Source organism: Sorex fumeus, unplaced genomic scaffold (assembly GCF_029834395.1).
Source record: "Sorex fumeus unplaced genomic scaffold, SorFum_2.1 ptg000082l, whole genome shotgun sequence".
NCBI lineage: Eukaryota > Metazoa > Chordata > Mammalia > Eulipotyphla > Soricidae > Sorex > Sorex fumeus.
The window spans coordinates 396,254-415,515 of record NW_026606139.1 but is presented as its reverse complement, the minus strand read 5'-3'; the positions used below and the strand labels follow the sequence as shown (position 1 = coordinate 415,515).

At 50.5% G+C, this 19,262-nt stretch overlaps 1 protein-coding gene across 1 annotated transcript; it reads right to left on the bottom strand.

The window, feature by feature from the left end:
• Window positions 1–1,084: 1,084 nt before the first annotated feature.
• On the bottom strand, window positions 1,085–18,983 carry MPL (MPL proto-oncogene, thrombopoietin receptor). The gene is made up of 12 exons (XM_056130959.1): window positions 18,905–18,983; window positions 18,620–18,731; window positions 18,195–18,373; window positions 17,586–17,878; window positions 17,066–17,228; window positions 16,476–16,602; window positions 8,304–8,488; window positions 7,996–8,138; window positions 5,328–5,487; window positions 4,960–5,056; window positions 1,566–1,653; window positions 1,085–1,366 (listed from the first exon to the last, which is right to left on the bottom strand). Exons 1-12 carry the CDS (start codon window positions 18,981–18,983, stop codon window positions 1,085–1,087), a joined length of 1,908 nt encoding a protein of 635 aa, XP_055986934.1.
• Between the last annotated feature and the right edge of the window lie 279 nt (window positions 18,984–19,262).

Sequence of the window (19,262 nt, the reverse complement as noted above, 5' to 3'; positions counted from 1 at the left end):
CCTTAAACTCATTGCAAAGTGTTCACTCATTTCTCTAGCTACAAAAATAGGAAGAAGGCTTTTTACCTCTCCCTGGGCATCCCTGTCCTTCCTTTCACGTCCTTAAAGTTTCTACTAAATAAGCCATCTCTTCTTCGGCCCTCCACTTTCAGTGTTGACTGCCTGGAGACAGGAACCCAAGTCAACCATCCAGTGTGTTTTAACAGTAGCAAGAGAGGGAGTTGAAGTTTTTTTGCCCAAGACATTACAGGTGCTGTACAGAAATCTGGGCTGAAGATAAGAAGTTCAGCATACAGTCAGCATATAGAAGGGCCATGAGAAGGATTGGGACTGAAGGCAGCTTTAAGAAGGGACTCTTGAGGGACTATAATAAGTATGGGGTGAAAGAGGTGCCTGAATGCAAGATTGGGAAGGAAGGATGGAAGCAGTTGAGATACATTAAGCCCCACATAATGACCTAGGCTCTTTGCTTTACTTAGATCATACCACGTAATCCTTTTCACAATTTTATGGCTTTCTTCTGTGATACCTGTTTTATAGATGTGAAAATGGAGCACACAGACGGTAGGTTACTTGCCTAAGGCCACTTAGTCAGCAAATGGGAAAAACAAGAACTGAACAGCTCTGATGCTTTTAACTCTCGTACTCAGAGAGGCAGGAAAAGAGACCCAAGAGATCATAAGATTGTGGAATCCAGGGTGGAATTTGAAGGAGAAAACAGCTGTCCTGAGACAGATGTCACAGAGAAATATCAAGTGATAGTTAACAAGATCCCACTGAATCTGGTAATTCGAAGGTCTGGGGTGAGCTTGCCTGAGTAGTGCCATGGGCAAAGCAGAGGAGGACACAGTGAAGTTGTCTGCAGAGCGGATGGGAAGTGGGGCTTTCTTTCCAAAGTGGCTGGCTTTCAGCTGGACAAAGGTCAAAGGGGAGCTGGTCAAATGAGTCTTGCCTAAAGGAGGGAGGGTCCTGATGGATCGAATGCTTGCAGGCAGCATAGAAAAATTCGTGTTCTAGAGCCCAGCTGTGAGGTCTGTGGGTGCTGATGGAGGGGCGGTAGCAGAGGAGGAAGCTAAGGACGAGCTTAGATCTGTCCAGGGTATGGGGAATGGGGGACCTGCCAGCAGCTGAGTGGTAAGTAGGAGTGGTTGGCGATGTGCGTGGTGCAGTAAGACCCTGACTCGGTCGTGAGTGAGCACACAGTCAGGGGCATGGGCCCCAGGCAAGAAGGCTGCAATCCTCGGTAATCCATCTGGGCCTGAGAAGAAGAACACAGAGGCAAGGGGGTCTTCTCTGACGACTTAGGTAGAATTTCAAGGAGGCTGGGTTCCACTTCCTCATAGGCATCTGAGACGGTAGCCTTGGGCTGGGAGACATGGGGAGAGGGGTCTGGGTTAGAGCAGATCAGGCAGAAGGACTGGATTATGTGGAAGGAGCCTCTGACTAGTGGCAGGAGTCAGAGATGGTGTGCCGTTCAAGGGTTTTGGAAAAGTTGTGTTGAGGGGTCGAGGATCCAGCTCCAGGCTGGGCTGGTGATGCATAGTGGGGCTGAGAATTCTACTCACCACGCTCAGGGCTGCAGTATCCCTAAGGTACTGGCCCAGGACCCGGTGCAGATCTGGAAGTGAGGGCCACAGGGCATGCCTCAGGCTCCTTGGGAGAGAGAAGGGGCCCAGTCAAGGGGGTGAGCTGAGAAGGAGGAAGAGAGCATTAAGCTAGAGCAGGCAAGCAGCAATAAGGTGGAAGGGTGAGTCTTGGACAGGTAAGAGTGTAGTCAGGGCAGGAAGGTAAGTACGATGTGCATAGGTGGAAAGGTAACCTTAGGTTAGAGAGGGAAGTCAGCCATGGTGAGATTCGTCTTGGGGTGGTACAGATTATCCTCAACTATTTCTGCCTCAGGGCCTTTGCATTTTCTGCTTTCTGCCTGCAACACCCAGTTTATTCCCTCACTTCATTTAGTCCTCTGCGCAGATATCATCCCGATGAGAACCCTTCCCTGCTCTTCCTGTCTGCAACAGTGACCAACTCCCTTGCCCCCCTGTCCCAGGCTCTGCTTCATTTTTCCCTCTCTCAGTTGACGTATTACATTATCATCATATGCATTTGGGTTTTTGTTTGTTTGTTTTGGGGCCACACTCCGCAGTGCTCCGGATGAACTCCTGGCTCTGCACTCAGGAATCCCTCTTGGCAGGCTCAGGGTACCAAGTGAGATGCTGGGGTTCAAACCTGAGAGCAGATTGCAAACAAGGGAAGTTCTCTACCCACCGTGCTATCTGTATGAGGCCCTCACATTGATCTGTTTTGGTCTGTCTCACAATTCCTTGAGAGCAAAGAGTTTATTTGCTCACTCCTGTACCTATAGGATTTAGAAAAGTGCCTGGCTTATAGTAGAGTTTATGAAATGCGTAGGGGGCTGCGCAGATATCTCAACAGACTGACTGCCTCCTTTGTAAGCAGAAGACCCACCTTCGATCCCCGGCACTACATAGTCCCCTCAGTACCATGGCAGCAACCTTTAAAAACACAGCCAGGAATGCCCCCTCCTATCCTCCTATTCCCAAGCACTTCTGGTATGGCCCCCCCCCACCAAAAAAAAAGAGAAGAGTTCAGGGTTGGGGATGGAGGGAGAGAGAAGGAGGAAAGAAACAGAAGAATGAAAGAAAGAAAGAAAGAAAGAAAGGAAGGAAGGAAGACAGACAGGAAGGAAAGAAGAAAAGAAAGAGAGAGAGGAAGGAAGGAAGGAAAGAAGGAAGGAAGGAAGGAAGGATGGAAAGAAGGAAGGGAGGGAGGGAGGGAGAGAGGGAGGGAGGGAGGGAGGAAGGAAGGAAGGAAGGAAGAAAGAAAGAAAGAAAGAAAGAAAGAGAGAGAAAAGGACAGAAGGAAGGAAGACAGAAGGAAAGAAGAAAAGAAAGAAAGAGAGAGGAAGAAGGAAGGAAGGAAGGAAGGAAGGAAGGAAGGAAGGAAGGAAGGAAGACAGGTAGAAAGAAAGACAGGAAGAAAGACGGGAAGAAAGGCAGGAAGGAAAGAAAGAAAGAAAGAAAGGAGAGAGAGGAAGGAAGAAAGGAAGGAAGGAAAACAGGAAGGAAAGAAGAAAGGAAGGAAGACAGGAAGGAAAGAAAAGAGGAAGGAAGGAAGACAGGAAGACAGGAAGGAAAGAAAAGAAAGAAAATGTTCAGAAATTGAATGAACTTTTTAAAAAAGTGTTTTTGGGGGGCCATCCCCACCAGTGTTCAAGGGCTACTCCTGGCGATGACAGTGACCATCTCCCTTGCTATAGACCCAGCACCTTTCCCCGTGCCGTCTCTCCCTGCTATTAAGTTACTGTGGAGGACGGTCTGTCTAGGAATAGTATGGCTTAAGGTATGGTGGGAAAAAAACTCCGACTTTCCACGCTCACATTTCCATAGGAAGGAGCTCTTGCCAAACAAAGATCTTTTGGGTCCCTTCAAGGAGCTCAGTGACATCTCTCCGGGGGAGGAGACTGAGAGAACGAGAGACTGACAAGGAGAGAAAGGAATTGGGTCTGGCTGGTTCAGCGGCTCCGCCTCTCTCCTCTCCCCTAACATTTTTGTTGGCTCCCAGTCTGGAGGCTCTGTCCCAGTCTGTTTGCACAAATCAGACGCTCAACGTTTGCTCTCACGTTCCAGGAGAGATGGGCCCTTAGCCGAGGGCCGCCTGACCTGGCCTAGGAGCACCGAGAGGCGGCCTTCTGAGTGGGGTCTTCAAGAGCCAAAGACTTTATCCCCCCAAGACTGAGGTGTTCTGGACCCCAGCCTGCATGCTGGTAGCTGCCAGTGCCCTTTCTCCTCAGTCCTCGCTTCTCGCACGGCTGAGTTATTCACTCACAACAGTGAGTTAAGGGCCTGCTATTTGGCAGGTGCTCTGCTGAGGATTTAAGGATGACCAAGTAAGGAAGAATAGACATAAAGGAAGGCAGGAAACTGCTACCGTTACTCTGAAGAGGTCTGCACAGGGCACAGACAGAACAGCCACTGGGCAGCTCTGAAAGGTCTCTCAGAGTTGGTGAAGAAAGTTATTTAAAGATAAATGGGGGTTAGTCATCCCGGGAGGATATTCCTGGCAGAGGGGACTTTGTGTGCCAAAGCCCTGAGAAGTGAAACTGCCTGTCCTGTGTGTGGACAAGATGGCCAAGAGTTGGCAGGGGGTGGGTGGGGTGGAGATGCTGGTAGGGGCCAGGATTCGCTCGCGTCATCCCAGACTGAGCTCTATCTGGGGGAGCCAATGAATGAGGAAAGCCAGGGAAGGGACTGAAAATCCGTTCCAGCGTGCAGTTCAGAAAACCTGCTTCCAAGGGCTGTGGATGCTAAAATGGAATAAGAAGAGGTGGTGTGTGTGTGTGTGTGTGTGTGTGTGTGTGTGTGTGTGTGTATTAGAGAAAGGGACACATTAGTATGAGTATTGCTTAGGAGGTGGCTGACCAGGCCAGATCCGGTAAAGGTTTCTAAAGGTTCTGGCTCTGGTGAGGAGTAGCCTAGTCACAGAGACGATGAGACACAAGATGGCACAGACACTCCGCAAGGTGTCCAGTTTAAAAGGCATACAAGAGGGGGCTGGAGCGATAGCACAGCGGGTAGGGCGTTTGCCTTGCATGCAGCCAAGATGGCCCACACAGGTTCGATTCCCAGCACCCCATATGGTCCCCCGAGCACCGCCAGGAGCAATTCCTGAGTGCATGAGCCAGGAGTAACCCCTGAGCATCGCCGGGTGTGACGCCAAAAAAAAAAAAAAAGCAAAAAAATAAAAATAAAAAAATAAAAGGCATACAAGAGTGTAAGGAGGGGGGTTAGGGCTCTCTGGGGAGAGAGGGGGGAAGCTGCTTGAAGCCATAGCCGGGTGTGTGTGGGGGGACGTTCCGTAATCAGGAGAGGGGTATCACCACCACCCTCGCGTGCTCGTTTAGTGGACCTCGGCTCGTCTTCCACCTGGCCGGGGCGGTACCTGTAGTGCGCAGGAAACTGCCACCTCAGGAGCAGCAGGCCCAGGAAGGCGCTGAGGCCCAGCACCAGGAGCAGAGCCGTCACCAAAGAAATCCAGGCTGCGGGACAGAAACTGTCAGACCTAGGACCGACCGCCCAGGGCCAGAGCCCGGCTCCCAGGCTGTCAGGCTCCGCCCAGCACCTCCCAGGCCCCGCCCACCTAGAAGACCACACCCACCAGGCCCCGCCCACCTAAAAGACCTCACCCACCAGGCCCCGCCCCCGGCCCGCCCCTCCCGGCAGGCCACGCCCCTCGGCGCTCGCCCCGCCCCGCGCCGCGCCGGCGCCCCTGCACCCGCGCAGCCGCAGAGGGTCGGGGTGAGCCCTCACCCGTCTCGGAGGCCGTCTCCACCCGCACTGGGTCGGACCAGGAGCTCCAGGGGCCTCGGTAGGTGGAGCCTTGCAGTCTGGCGCGCAGCTGTAGCCGGTAGCGCGAGCGGGGACGCAGCTCCAGGGTCTCGCCCAGGGCCCCGAGAGGCGGCTCCAGCACCTGCGCAGAGGATGCAAGCCGGTGGCCTCCGGGTGCCCCCGGGTCGGAGTCAGCGCCTCCGATGGGCCGACCCCCGCCCTCTCCCCAAAGAGCGTCGCCGACTGCTGACACACGCGCATCCCAGCGGAAACTGGCGAGATGGAACCGCCTCGTCCTGCCCGAGGCACACCCTGCCCTGGACACACAGTGACACACAGTGACACACAGACCTCATCTGCCCAGAGAGCTGCTCATCCTCACCCAAGGACGAACAGTCCCCCACCCCGAGAGACCTCCTGGTGATGCGGGGACGCGGAGAAGGGCCCGAAGCGCGCGCTCACCGGAATCCCAGACCCTTGCAGGGCCACACAGACCCACCCCACGAGGGACACTTGTAGCCAAGGGTGCAAGCATGGAGCTGGGGCTGCGAAGACAAATCCCAAGCAGCGGGAAAGAGTGGCCTATGGAACAGCGGGAAGACTTCATTCATCCGTCGACAAACGTTTATGAGTTGGGTGTGAGATGCCGAGCATTGGGATAGGGACGGAGGATGCAATAAACGTGGTCTCTCGTGTATCTAATGAGGCAGACATCCAAATGAGTGAATAATTGCAAGTAATTAGTGTTATAATAGTGATTGACAGTAGGCTTGCACAGGGAAGTATCGAGTTGCTGTGTTGGGGGTAACAGGGTAATTTGGTACCAAGAGCCTGACCTCCCATTGTTCATCCATTTGCTCAAGCGGGCCCAGTAACATCTCCATCGTGAGACTTGTTGTTACTGTGTTTGGCATATCGAATATATGCGGGCAGCTTGCCAGGCTTTGCCATGTGGGCGAGATACTCCTGGTAGCTTGCCCGGCTCTCCGAGAGGGGCGGGGGAATCGAACCCGGGTCGGCCGAGTTGGCCGCGCTGTGCTATTGCGCCAGCCCAATAAGAGCCTAAGGGACTAAATGGGATGGTAAGAGGTCACAGGAAGGGAGAAGTGGGAGGGTTTGGAGGATTGTTAGGACAATCAATTCAGCTTCCGGTTCATGAATATGGGGAAGAGAAAGAAAAGAAGCAACAGTAATGCTAGGTGTGGGTCACTGAGCAAGGGGTGGTGCCAATGCCAAAGACAGGAAATAGAGGAAAAGTAAGTTCAGAGAAGAGTTACGGCACGGTTCATTCTGTAAAGTTCAGTAACAGCCAAAACTCGTCTCTGGTAATGTCAGAGTAGTGTTTACCTTGGAGAGGAAGGTGTAGTGGGTGTGAGGAGCCTCCAGGTGCTAGATATAGTCTATCTTGTGTGGATAATTATTATATGGCGTATACAAGGTACAAATCAACCATATATTCAAGATTTGTGTACTTTCTGTAATTCATAAGTCAGTTTTTAAGAAATGAAATACATTTAGGGAGGAAGAGAAATTCAGTTGATATATTGGGTCTGAAATGCCTGGAAGCGGGCAGGTGTTTATATATTCTTTTTTTTTTTTTTCACTTTACCTCTTTGGGATAGATAGATTTAATCTCATTTCACCAACAAGAAAATTGAGACTCCAGACATTTAGATAATTTCTCTGTGGTTTATAAGTTCCTTTCCCTGTGGTGTTGAAATGACAAATTTGGGATGATTAATGGTTAGCTGTTAGAACTCTGGAGATGAAGTGCTCACCTAGGGAGATTATACATGTTTATTTATCCAGAGGAGGAAAGGTTCTAGGATACGGCTCTATCAAGACAATATATTAAAAGATAAAAAAAAAGAAACAGAGTAGGGAACAACAAATCAAAGTCATCAGAACCGAAGATTTTGTGTAGAACTGAGCTTGCATACTGGGGGTGGGGGAGGGGGTCCTTGGAACACAGGTGGAGGGAAGGGGGACTCTGGTGATGGGTGTGGTGTTGGAGAGATGTATGCGTGAACAGTATCAGTAACAAAATTATAAATTCAAGTACTTTAATAAAAATGGTTTAAAGAAGAAATAAAATATTATCTAATAAAATAAGACAAGGAATGGTTAAAAGAAAAAAAGGAGGATTCAGGAAAAGAGTAAAGTTACTTTTTTTTTTTACAGGAAAAGAGAGTAAGAAGGTTGAGTGAGTCACCTGCCATAGAGGCAGGCTGGAGGGTAAGGGGTGGGGGGTGATGGGAGGGAACCTGGGGACAATGGTGCTGGGAAATGGACACTGGTGGAGGGATGGGTGTTGGAACACAGTATGACCGAAACCGAATCATGAGCAGCTTAGTTAGTGTCTATCTCGTAGTGATTCAATAAAAGGAGTAAAACAATTTTTTTTAAAGAAGGTTTGGTGAGAGAGATAGGAGACTGACATTTCAAAGGCAAAAGGAGGAGAGAATATTTGTAGTCGGAATAGTTAACTGTGTCAGACGCCAAAGAGTGATGCAAAGAGATGCCAGCTGAATCAGATAAACCGAGAGAGACAAGCCCAGACTTGACACAGGGGCACCTTCACTCCCGATAACAGACATGGTGAAACTCAAATAGCCAGTGTAGTCAGGTCTGTGGGCATTTGATCCTGTACCTTCCAGTCCTGGTGGCCTTCTCCTGTGTATCGAAGCTGATAGCACGTCTCTTGGGCTGCCCAGGAGGTGGGGTGCTGCCACTCCAACTTCAGCCGCCCGCTGGATACCTCCCTCCAGTGCAAACTGGGAGTGGGGATGAGCACTACAGGAACATTAGCAGGAACTGGCATAAGCTCTTCCTTCTGTGCGTGGGACAGCGTGCCACTAGGACCACAGGTCAGAGTGGCAGAGTTGGAGATCCTGGGGGTGGGGTCAGAGAAGGGAGGGGTAGGCACTCCGTGGGTGGATAAGGGAAGAATGTTCTTACCAGCTTGGTGGATCCAAAAAGGGGAGCCCAAGTAGCTATGTACAGCACCCTGCAGTGTGGTCACCTCCACAAGGACGTGTATAATACTGTCGTTTTGTGACTTGAAGTGGCAGCGAGAGAGTGGAGAGGGTTGTGATCCAGGATTTGTTTCCTCTTCCTCTTCACACTTCTCCCAAATGGGGTCCCTAAAAACCAGCCCCATTGAGTGATTCAAACAGAACTGCCTCTACTTAAACTCCCTCAGTGTCTCTGGATTACTAAGAATAAAGTCCGAACTCCATACCATGACCTGCAGGATTCGGTATGATTTAACTCTTCTCTACAACACCGTTCCCGTTTCCTAGAAACCTCACACCAGTTTACCAGCCCCAGAAACTGATCCTGATCCCCATCCTCTTGCCCCAAACCCGCACCACTTCTGCAGAGCAATGGTCCGTCCGTATGGGTTATAACCTCTCTCCTCCCTTGGATGAACCTCTAGGGCTTTCTCTTGATCTTAATGTCATGTTTTTCTTTACTGAAGTTTGCTTTGGTAGTCACCTTCCCCTTAAAGATATAACACCTGAAACCACCACTGTAGGATAACATTGGTTTGTCCTTTTTCCCCTTACCACAGGGAGATTAGGTTTATCGGGTTACACCCATCACAGTGCTCCCGAGTCACTCCCATTCCTCTGTTTATCTGTAAACTCTTTTCTGTGCTCTCCTCCCGGACAGTTAATCCCCTTTTCTCCCTAATCAGATTCTGTTAGCTTGTAAGATCAGATCCTTCTAAGGACACTGTACTTGTATTGTAAATTATATCTTTTGCATAGTTTACCTTAAAGCAATGTCCTTTCTGTATGGACACAGGAAGACAGTTAATATTATGCTTTGTAACTTGGGAGTTGATTGACTCTAAAGAATATTTACTCCTGGGCATCTGCTTTCTTGACTCAGTTGCCCTTTAGTTCCTAGCACCCCAAAAGCAGGGTCCCGACGAGGGACTGAATGGACCCAGGTCAACCTGTGAGCTACCCTGGCATCAAAATGGGCCAGGCCAAAGTGCCACAATACTCAACTATATATTGAGGGCATGATCATGGACAAATGCTGTCATGATCCAAAAGTAAGTAACGACGAGACTAGGACCCTAATGGGGCTAGGAAGACTAACCTGGCCTGAGGACTGCAGAATATATAGTGAGATGTCCTCAGGAAGCGATAGTAAGAGATATGAACAAATTGTAAGTTTATATCTCTTACTGTGCTCATACAGAATGACATTGCTAGAAATACTGAAGTAGACTTACTACAACTATTTAAGTAGATTACTATCTGAGGAGAGAACACACCCTTGTTGGGATCCCACCCTTGAGCAGATCTCCTAGTCATCTGGAGTAATCTCTTTAGATGAGATTTTATCCTTGAGTTAATCTCCTCGAGGAGTGGTCTTACCTCTCTTTGTTGATTTGTTGATATTCAACCCACCTTTGTGTCACCACCCTACATGATTTTTATATAAACTAAGACTGTAAACTGTGTGTGTGGGGGGGGGAGATGGGGGGCGCTTGGGCTCGAGAGAGCCGAAACTGAGCCTCGGGCTCTAGAGGGCAGAGTCAGAGGTGAGAGTGAAGACCAGCCTGGCCTTCGTTCCTTCCTTAGCCTGCCGTCACCATCGACCTCCCAGGGGTGAGGGAAGTGGCGTGAGACTAACGAACACGGGCGGCGGGAGAGACAGAGCGCCACCGGCCTTCCGAAAACACACAGCACGATACAGGAAAATGGCATGAGATATAAAGTTAGGTCTAGATTGAATGGGCAAATGATTTATTTCTCTCCCTGTTTTCTCATTTCTAAGATGGGCTTTGCAGAACTGTTTAGAATATTAAAGAATCTTCATTCTCTGGAGGATTTTTCATCTTTTATCCTGTATCTGACTTCTGAGTTACTGCTCCATTTTATGTACCTATTAAATGATGACATTAGTCTCCACAATTTTTTTTTTCTTTTTGGTCACACCCGGAGCTACACAGGGGTCACTCCTGGCTCTGCACTCAGGAAATACTCCTGGCAGTGCTCAGGGGACCATATGGGATGCTGGGAATCGAACCCAGGTCGGCTGTGTGCAAGGCAAATGCCCTACCCACTGTGCTATTGCTCTAGTCCCCTCCTCAATTGTTTTTTTTCTGGCATTTTTCCTACTTCCTTCTGTCTGTTCTCCACCTGGCTAACAGAATCTGCTTCTAAAGCCTTGACCTGATAATGTTCAGAATGTATCATAAATCCTTACATCATTTTGATATGTGTGTGTGTGTGTGTGTGAGTGTGTGTGAATGTAGGGGGGGCAGGGGGTGGGTGGGTATTGGTGTTGGGACCACAGCTGCTGGTGCTCAGAATTTACTCCTGGGTTTGTGCTCAGGGATCACTCCTGCTGTGATGCTCAGAGGACAGGAAATGAGCAAGGCAAATGCTGGACCCTCTGTACTCTCTCTGATATTTTGGTCATTACCATTGTCGCGATAGCACAGCGGTAGGGCGTTCGCCTTACAAGCGACCGGCATGGCCGACCCGAGTTCGATTCCTCTGCCCCTCTCGGAGAGCCCGGCAAGCTACCGAGAGTATTCGATATGCCAAACACAGTAACAACAAAGTCTCCAATGGAGACGTTACTGGGCCCGCTCGAGCAAATCGACGATCAACGGGAGGGCCTTTACCTTTACCATTGTCACATTAAACCATTATTATCTTTTGCTGGATTAAGCTCGGTTTCTAACCTAGTGATCCTTCTTACATTCTTACTTATCATTTCACAGAGAAACAGGTCTTTCAAAAACATAAATCACATGTTACTCTTAAACTCCCCCAATGTCTCTGTTTTACTAAGAAAAAATCCGAACTCCATACTGTGACCTGCAGGATTCTATATGATTGAGCTCTTCTCTACCATGCCGTTCACATTTCCTAGAAAGCTCACACCAGTTGACCTTCATTCATATACATAGATCTTCTCTCTGGGCTACAGGTACATCAAATGCACCATCCTTGCACATCGCCTTTGCCCTGGATTGCTCTCTGTGTGTCTTTCTTTCTTGTCACTTTGGCCCACGGTCACCTGTCAGCTTATATCGCATCTCCTCAGTGAGACTTGCCCTGACTGTAAACATTTGCACCCTTCCCTCCATTGTGACCCTTCGTCTCTATCATAAACCTTTTTCCTCAATTTCCTGTTTGTCTCTTTCCTTCCTTCCTTCCTTCCTTCCTTCCTTCCTTCCTTCCTTCCTTCCTCCCTCCCTCCCTCCCTCCCTCCCTCCCTTCCTTCCTCCCTCCCTCCCTCCCTCCCTCCCTCCCTCCCTCCTTCCCTTCCTTCCTTCCTTCCCTCCCTCCCTCCTTCCCTTCCTCCCTCCTTCCCTCCCTCCCTCCTTCCTTCCTTCCTTCCTTCCTTCCTTCCTTCCTTCCTCCCTCCCTCCCTCCCTCCCTCCCTCCTTCCTTCCTCCCTCCCTCCTTCCCTCCCTCCCTCCCTCTCTCCCTCCTTCCCTCCCTCCCTTCCTTCCTTCCTTCCTTCCTTCCTTCCTTCCTTCCTTCCTTTCTTCCTTCATTCCCTTCTCTCTCTCTCTCTCTCTTTGTTTTTTGGGCTACACCTGGCGATACTCAGGGCTTACTCTTGTAAGTAATTCCTGTGCTCAGGAATTACTTCTGGCAGTGCTCAGGGGACCATATGGAATTTCAGGTATGAGCAATGTCAGATTGAACCGGGGTAGGCATGGAAGGCAAATGCCCTATCAACTGTAATAACTTTTTGGTCCCCGTCTCCTTCCTTTCTACTCTCTAAAATGCTGGAACTTTTCTGTTTTGTTGGTCACTGACCCCGATGCCTGACAACTAGTCACTCAGGAGTTGTTTTTTTATTTGTGTTGTTTGTGGGCTCGCACCTTCCGGTGCTGAAGGTCCACTCCCAGCTCAGGATCACACAGGCTGGGCATTGAATCTGGGCCACCCACATACAAAGCATCCACTCAGCTCGTTGAGCTATCGCTTTAGCCCAATAATTACTTACTGTAGAAATGATTTGTATTTCCTTATTTATTACAACCCCTCTAGGTGGCTTACTATTACTAAAACCATCATTTAAAAATCTATTTAAGGGCTCAAGTAATAGTATAGTGTGTAGGGTTTGATCCCTCCCAACTCAGTTGGTCCTCTAAGCCCTGCCAGGAGTGATCCCTGAGCACAAAACCAGGAGTAAGTCCTAAGCACTGCCAGGCATGGTCCCCTCCCCCCTCCAAAAAAAAGTATATTTAGACTCATCCATTCAACAAATTATTCTTACCATGTGCCAGGCACAGTGCTAGGCCTTACAGAAGGACGTTACAGAAGAATATTCTTGCAGAAGAATAATCTTCAAGGAGGTCTCATTTTAGTGAGAGAGACAGACAGTATTTTTGTATGATGTAGGTAGATTGATTGAGAAGATCAGGAGGATCATATTCCTGAACTAGACAGTCTTAGGCTGAGTTTTTGACTATCAAGAGGACAGGCAAAGGGACAAGAAGGCCTTCAGACTCAGGTATGTGCAGAAGTAATGTGGTGTTTCGTGAGAAACTTGAAATAGTGCAGAAGGATTTTAGTATAAGGAGCCTGATGGTGACCAGGAAATGGAGAAGACAGAGCATGTCAGAGGTGGCCTTGTCGTCTTTCTAGGGAGATGCACTGAACCTGGTAGCTAGGATGTGGCATTTGACACAAGTTGTTTGTCCTTAGCTTTGTTCTTGAAGAACTTCATCATAGCTACTGTCTGTAGAAAGAATTTGCAAGGGTGAGCTTGCAAGGAAAATGCAAGGAAACCCATTAGGACACTGTTAGTATTAGTGTCTGTTAGTGTCAGCAAAGCATCTGAAAATAGGATTGTGGCAATGGTGGTAAAAGGGTTTAAGAGATACTAAAGAGGGAGATGTGACAAGTCTGATTTGACCTGGAGAGAAATAGAATAGAATAGAATAGAAAAGTGTAGGGTGGTTTCCGAGTTTCAGGCCCAAGAAACTGAGTTCCTAGATAGACGGAGGCATTCAGAGGAGAAGCGGATTGTGGTAGAACTTCTGGTCCATAAGGGTATCTCTATTCTGTGAAAATCTGTGCAATTGTTTAGTAGAATGAGTTACTTTTTTTTAGTAATTATCTCCAAGATTGTGGGGGTGAAGAGAGGGTTGGGTCGCACCAAGCTATGCTCAAGGCTGCTCTTGGCATCAGGTATTACTTCTGGCAGTGCTCAAGGAACCATATGTGGTGTCAGTGATTGAAACTGGGTTGGCTACATGCCAGGGGGAAATGTCTACCCTGGTTCTATCTCTCTGGCCCCTTAAAGATATACATATATGTAATATATATAAATTTTTTAAGCTCCCAAACACTAATTTTATTTAATTTTTGCTTTTTTGGGGGTCCCACCTGGCTCTACACTCAGGAATTACTCCTGGCGGTGCTCAGGGGACCATATGGGATGCTGGGAATCGAACCTGGGTCGGCCGCATGCAAAGCAAATGCCCTACCTGCTGTGCTATTGCTCTAGCTTAAATCTATCTATCTATCTAAAGGCTTTGACTTTATTTATTTATTTATTTATTTATTTTTGCTTTTTGGGTCACACCCGGTGTTGCACAGGGGTTACTCCTGGCTCACGCACTCAGGAATTACTCCTCACAGTGCTCGGGGACCATACGGGATGCTAGGAATCGAACCCAGGTTGGCCGCATGCAAGGCAAACGCCCTACCCGCTGTGCTATTGCTCCAGCCCCTTAAAGATATATTTTAAGTAAAAAAAATTAAGTCATAAACCACATATATAATGCAAGTTAATTTGTATTAAAACCAAAAATGTATAGACATATGCAAGTGTTTAGAACAACTGGTAGAATCATTACGTTTTTTCCTTTGTTCGCCTTTGGGGCACATTCAGCTTTGTAGTGCTCAGGGAATATTTCTGGTTCTGTGCTCAGGGGTTGCTGCTGGCTGTGATCTGGAGACCACGCAGGTTTGGGAGTTGAGCCCAGGATTCCTGTATGCAAAGCTTATGTTCAGCCTGCCTGCCTGCCTGCCTGCCTTCCTTCCTTCCTTCCTTCCTTCCTTCCTTCCTTCCTTCCTTCCTTCCTCCCTCCCTTCCTCCCTTCCTCCCTTCCTCCCTCCCTCCCTCCCTCCCTCCCTCCTTTCCTCCTTCTTTCCTTCCTTCCTTCCCTCCCTCCCTCCCTCCCTCCCTCCCTCCTTCCTTCCTTCCTTCCTTCCTTCCTTCCTTCCTTCCTCCCTCCCTCCCTCCTTTCCTCCTTCCCTCCCTCCCTCCTTCCTTCCTTCCTTCCTTCCTTCCTCCCTCCCTCCCTCCCTCCCTTCTTCCTTCCTTCCTTCCTTCCTTCCTTCCTTCCTTCCTTCCTCCCTCCCTCCCTCCCTCCCTCCCTCCTTTCCTCCTTCCCTCCCTCCCTCCTTCCTTCCTTCCTTCCTTCCTTCCTTCCTTCCTCCCTCCCTCCCTCCCTCCCTCCCTCCCTCCCTTCCCTCCCTCCCTCCCTCCCTCCCTCCCTCCCTCCTTCCTTCCTTCCTTCCTTTCCTCCTTCCTTCCCTCCCTCCCTCCCTCCTTCCTTCCTTCCTTCCTCCCTCCCTCCCTCCCTCCCTCCCTTCCTTCCTTCCTCCCTCCCTCCCTCCCTCCCTCCCTCCTTCCTTCCTTCCTTCCTTCCTTCCTTCCTTCCTTCCTTCCTCCCTCCCTCCCTCCCTCCCTCCTTTCCTCCTTCCTTCCCTCCCTCCCTCCTTCCTTCCTTCCCTCCCTTCCTCCCTCCCTCCCTCCCTCCTTCCTTCCTTCCTTCCTTCCTTCCTTCCTTCCTTCCTTCCCTCCCTCCCTCCCTCCCTCCCTCCTTCCTTCCTTCCTTCATTCCTTCCTTCCTTCCTTCCTTCCTCCCACCTCCCTCCCTCTCTCTGTCTCTCTCTTTCTCTTCTTTCTTTCTTTCTTTCTTTCTTTCTTTCTTTCTTTCTTTCTTTCTGTACATTGATATGTAACAGACACTAACTTTGCTGCACGGATCATGTCCATGAGTAGCATACATCCACTTAAGAAAGATCAGCCTTTCTCATTTGGAGTTCTGGCAGAGGATTGTGTTATCAGTGAACTTATTAGATAAAGCATAAATATAAAAGTGTATCTATGGCAAATGCTTATGAAGAAGAGGTACGTACAACAAGGATGTTTGCCTGTGCTTATTGGACCTAAAGAAGGTTAGGGAGGGTTCCCTGAGAAAGTGGCATTTGGGTTGAGATCTAGAGCGTAGTAAAAATCGGGTAAAGAGAAGGGTCATAGGCATGAGAGGAGGCCCAGAGGCAGAAGGAATGTGGGAGATAGGAGGGAACCTTAAAAGGCCAATACTGAAGCGAGAGCAAAAGCCAGTATAGAATAAGATGAAACGGAAGACCCAGGGCATGTTGGTCTTTCAGAACATGCCAAGTCACAGATTTTCCCTTTAACCTGATAAGTGGGAAGCTCTTGAAGATTTGAAGCAAGGAGTGTTCTGTTCATTTTGCAGATCGCTCTGTCTCCTAGGTGGAGACTGATTAGAAAGACTCAGGAAGTGATCCAATGGGAAGTCTTGTCAGTAATCCAAGTGAGAGCAATAATGAGTTGTACTAAGGAAATGACAGCAATGAACCGAAGTAGACACACTCGGGTCATATTTAATGAGTTAAACAGCCAAAGTTGCTTATAGATTGTCTGTGGAGTGGGTGAAAGATCAGTGAAGTATTGGGTGGAAATCCTTGAAGACCAAGTGAAATTTTAATTAGGTTTGATGGGTGAGGGAAGGTCACGGTATTCATCTGGGCAGAGGAGGTCACCTAATGTTTGATTTTAGCAGAGGTTGCTCTGTCAGCACCAAGAGAAACAAATTAGATGAAAACGGGACTTTAAATTATCCAAGACAGGACTCTAAATTCTCCAGGAATGAGATTTTAAAACTGTCTAGGCTCTAGGAAAAATAAAAGACCCAAGACATTCCAGTGGGCACAGAGAAACTGAGAAGACACAGTATCATCAGAGAACAAGAGCGTGGAAGCTATTTAGTCTGGGGACAGATGAAGGTCTTGAAAGGGTCAAGAGCAATCTCTACCTTCTTTTTGCAAGACGGTGCCTCGCTCCATGACATTGGGTTCAATCAACAGTTGATCTCACCTGTTTCTCGGGCAGCACCACGCTCTGCTGTGGTAGAAGAAACCCTGGGAGCTAGCGTGGTCCCGTTGCCGCCATTGACAGGTGACGTTCTTCAGGTCCAGAGTGAAGCACTGCAGTCCGATTTCCACTGGACTCAAAGGAGAAATTCCCATCAGGGCCCACAGGGTCCAGAGCACTCTCGAAGGCACCAGACCAACTTTGTACCTATCACTTAGAATACTTCCTTCTGTTCTTAGCTCTCCCCTTGACCATCCTCTCACCCCTCCCCCGTTGCTCCTCTTTCTTTTTTGTTTCTTAGGTCACACCTGGAGATGCTCAGGGGTTACTCCTGACTCTGCAACTCAGGAATTACTCCTGGCAGTGCTCAGGGGACCAAATGGGATGCCAGGTATCGAACCCGGGTCAGCCTCATGCAAGGCAAACGCCCTACCCGCTGTCCCATCGCTCTGGCACCTCATCTCTCTTTCTGGTGGCAAGTTGGAGGTCACAGGGAGCAGCCACACCCCCAAGAGCATTTCCACATCCAGCCCACACTTCCCGAGGGGTCTCGACCTTGTCTCCCCTCTCTCCCCCTTCTATTGTTGACTCACCTGCATCCCCGGGCAGGTCTACAGTCACGGGGAGGGACCAGGACCCCCAGGAGCCATGGAGGGAGACCCCATCTGGTTGGCTGCGCAGCTGGAGCCAGTAGGAGTTACCAGGCTGGAGCCCGGAGATGAGGCACCTTCCACCTTTGACTGCCAGAGACAGAACCTCGGGAGAAGAATCCTGCCATCAGAAGCCAGGTCTTCCTCTCTGCCAACATAGCCTCCATCTCCTTCATCTGAAGACCCCCTGCAGACCTGTGGCGAGCCCCTTAGCTCCTCACTGGATGGACCTGAGAACAGACTGGGCATCAGGGAGGCAGGTGTCTCCCAGGAATTGGACATCCATCCAGAAGCCTGAAGCACTCACCTTTGTTGGTGTGAATGACCTCAAGTGGGGGGGTACCCCTGATTGCTAAGTGGAGCCGCCACTCACTCCACCGCCGTCTGGAATCCCTAACATCTGACCCATCTTTTGTTGGAACCACATTGGGGAGAGGGGCTAGAGCAAAAGAGGCCAGGGTACTTCTCTTGTTGGGGAGGTCCACTCTGGTCCTCCGTGCTGGAGCTCCTCAGCCTGAGCGCAGGGAGGTGGGCCCAAGGCTGGGTGTGGCCTCGGCAGGGCTGGGCAGCAGGTCTCTGTGGACAGCAGCTGCAGGACTGTGGAGCCTGTGCTGTTCCCAGCCTCCTTAGGGCCGTAGCGGAGCTCATGCCTCAGGAAATCACTGATTTCGGGAGCCGGGGCCTCCCAGCTGATCTGGAGTTCCCCTGGCTGGCTTCCACTCTGGGTCTTGATGGTACTGGGGGGAGCTGGCTGTCCTAAGGGCAAGATAAAGCATATTAGAATTCCCCGACAACAGCAAGACTGGGCTTGACTCTGGGGGAGAGGCGTGCTGGAGGCAGGGAAGGGGGCAGCCCCCCCCCCCCCCCGGGCTTGAAACATCCCAGGTTTTGGCTCTCCTGAAGGGGAGGGCACCAGGGCAGCTTCTGGCCCTAATTTGTGGTCCTTGTGGGAGTGGTGACCGCAGTACCCGCTCGTTGAACTTGGTGCTTCTCAAGGCACCGCCCGGTCTGATCAGAGCAACAGGTCCGAGGGCAGCAGCTGGAAGGGCCAGGGACACCAGTGTGGCCTTACCCACATGGTCCACAAAGAGCACCCGCTTGGCCTGCGTCCTGTTGAGGACCACGTTCTTCACCCAGAGGTGCAGCGGGAAGAAGAGACGTACTTCATCCTGGGCGGGGAACCGGCAGATGTATCGGGTTCCGGAGGGGAACGCGTGCTGGGACCTCAGGGGGCAAGCTCGGGGCTGTTCCCTGTGGGGGAGAAGCCCGCACACTGCCAGGCCCGCCCAGCAGACCCAGACCTGGGGAGAAAGGGGGTAGGGTTCTGGCAGGGTCAGAGAGTGGGGTGGGGTCCACGGAGAGTCAAAGCACCTGTTGGTTCAATACCCATTCAGGGGGTGCCTTTGGAAGAGTCCTCCGATGGGGCAAGGGCAGGGAGGCGGGCACAGGGAGATGAGCCTGGGGCAGGGGAGGGTGGGGCCCAACTACCACACATACCCGGGGTAGGCATACAGCAGCTGGTACGTCCCGTTGGGCGCTGCCTCTTCCTCATCCCAGAAGCAAGTGAGGTCCTCAAACGTTCGGGAGAAACAGCTCAGGGGCTCTGAGTCTGAGGTCCGCAAAGAGGCATCTGAGGAACCGCCAGTAAGTTGGACTCTGGTTCCTCCCTGGTCTGTTTAAGGGCAATTGTGGGGGGCGGGCACTGGGAACCTCCTTCCTCGCAGCCCTCCCAGGACTCCCTCTTCCTCGGTGCAGGTGATCTCCACCCTCCACACGCCTCACCTTGGCTGGTGACTTGTGCCAGGTGTTGGGGGGCCAGGAGGAGGCAGGAGGTGACCCCCAAGAGGGCCCAGGAGGGCATCTTCCCCAGCTCTGTGCCTGCTTCGCCCATCCTCCCCTCAGGAAGCTGGGCCCCAGTCCCCTCCCGGGCCAGCCCCGCAGGTTCCTGTCAGATACAGCCCCACGTCCTGTCCCTGTCCCTGCCCCCGTGGGGCCCATCCAGACCACACTGGGGCTGGGGGCCAGGGCAGGGAGAGTGGGGCTGGGCAGGAGAGTAGGAGGAGTTGGTTTGTTTTATTTTTGTTTGGGGGGCCACACCAGGAGTGCTCAGGACTTACTCCTGGCTCCGTGCTTAGGGATC

Coding starts and splice junctions, on each gene's coding strand:
- MPL (XM_056130959.1), bottom strand. CDS start 18,983: ATGCCCTCCTGGGCCCTCTTGGGGGTCACCTCCTGCCTCCTCCTGGCC. Junction 17,879..18,194: donor GCTCTTTGTGGACCATGTGG/GTAAGGCCACAC, acceptor TCTTGCCCTTAG/GACAGCCAGCTCCCCCCAGT. Junction 16,603..17,065: donor AGACCTGCCCGGGGATGCAG/GTGAGTCAACAA, acceptor CTTTGAGTCCAG/TGGAAATCGGACTGCAGTGC.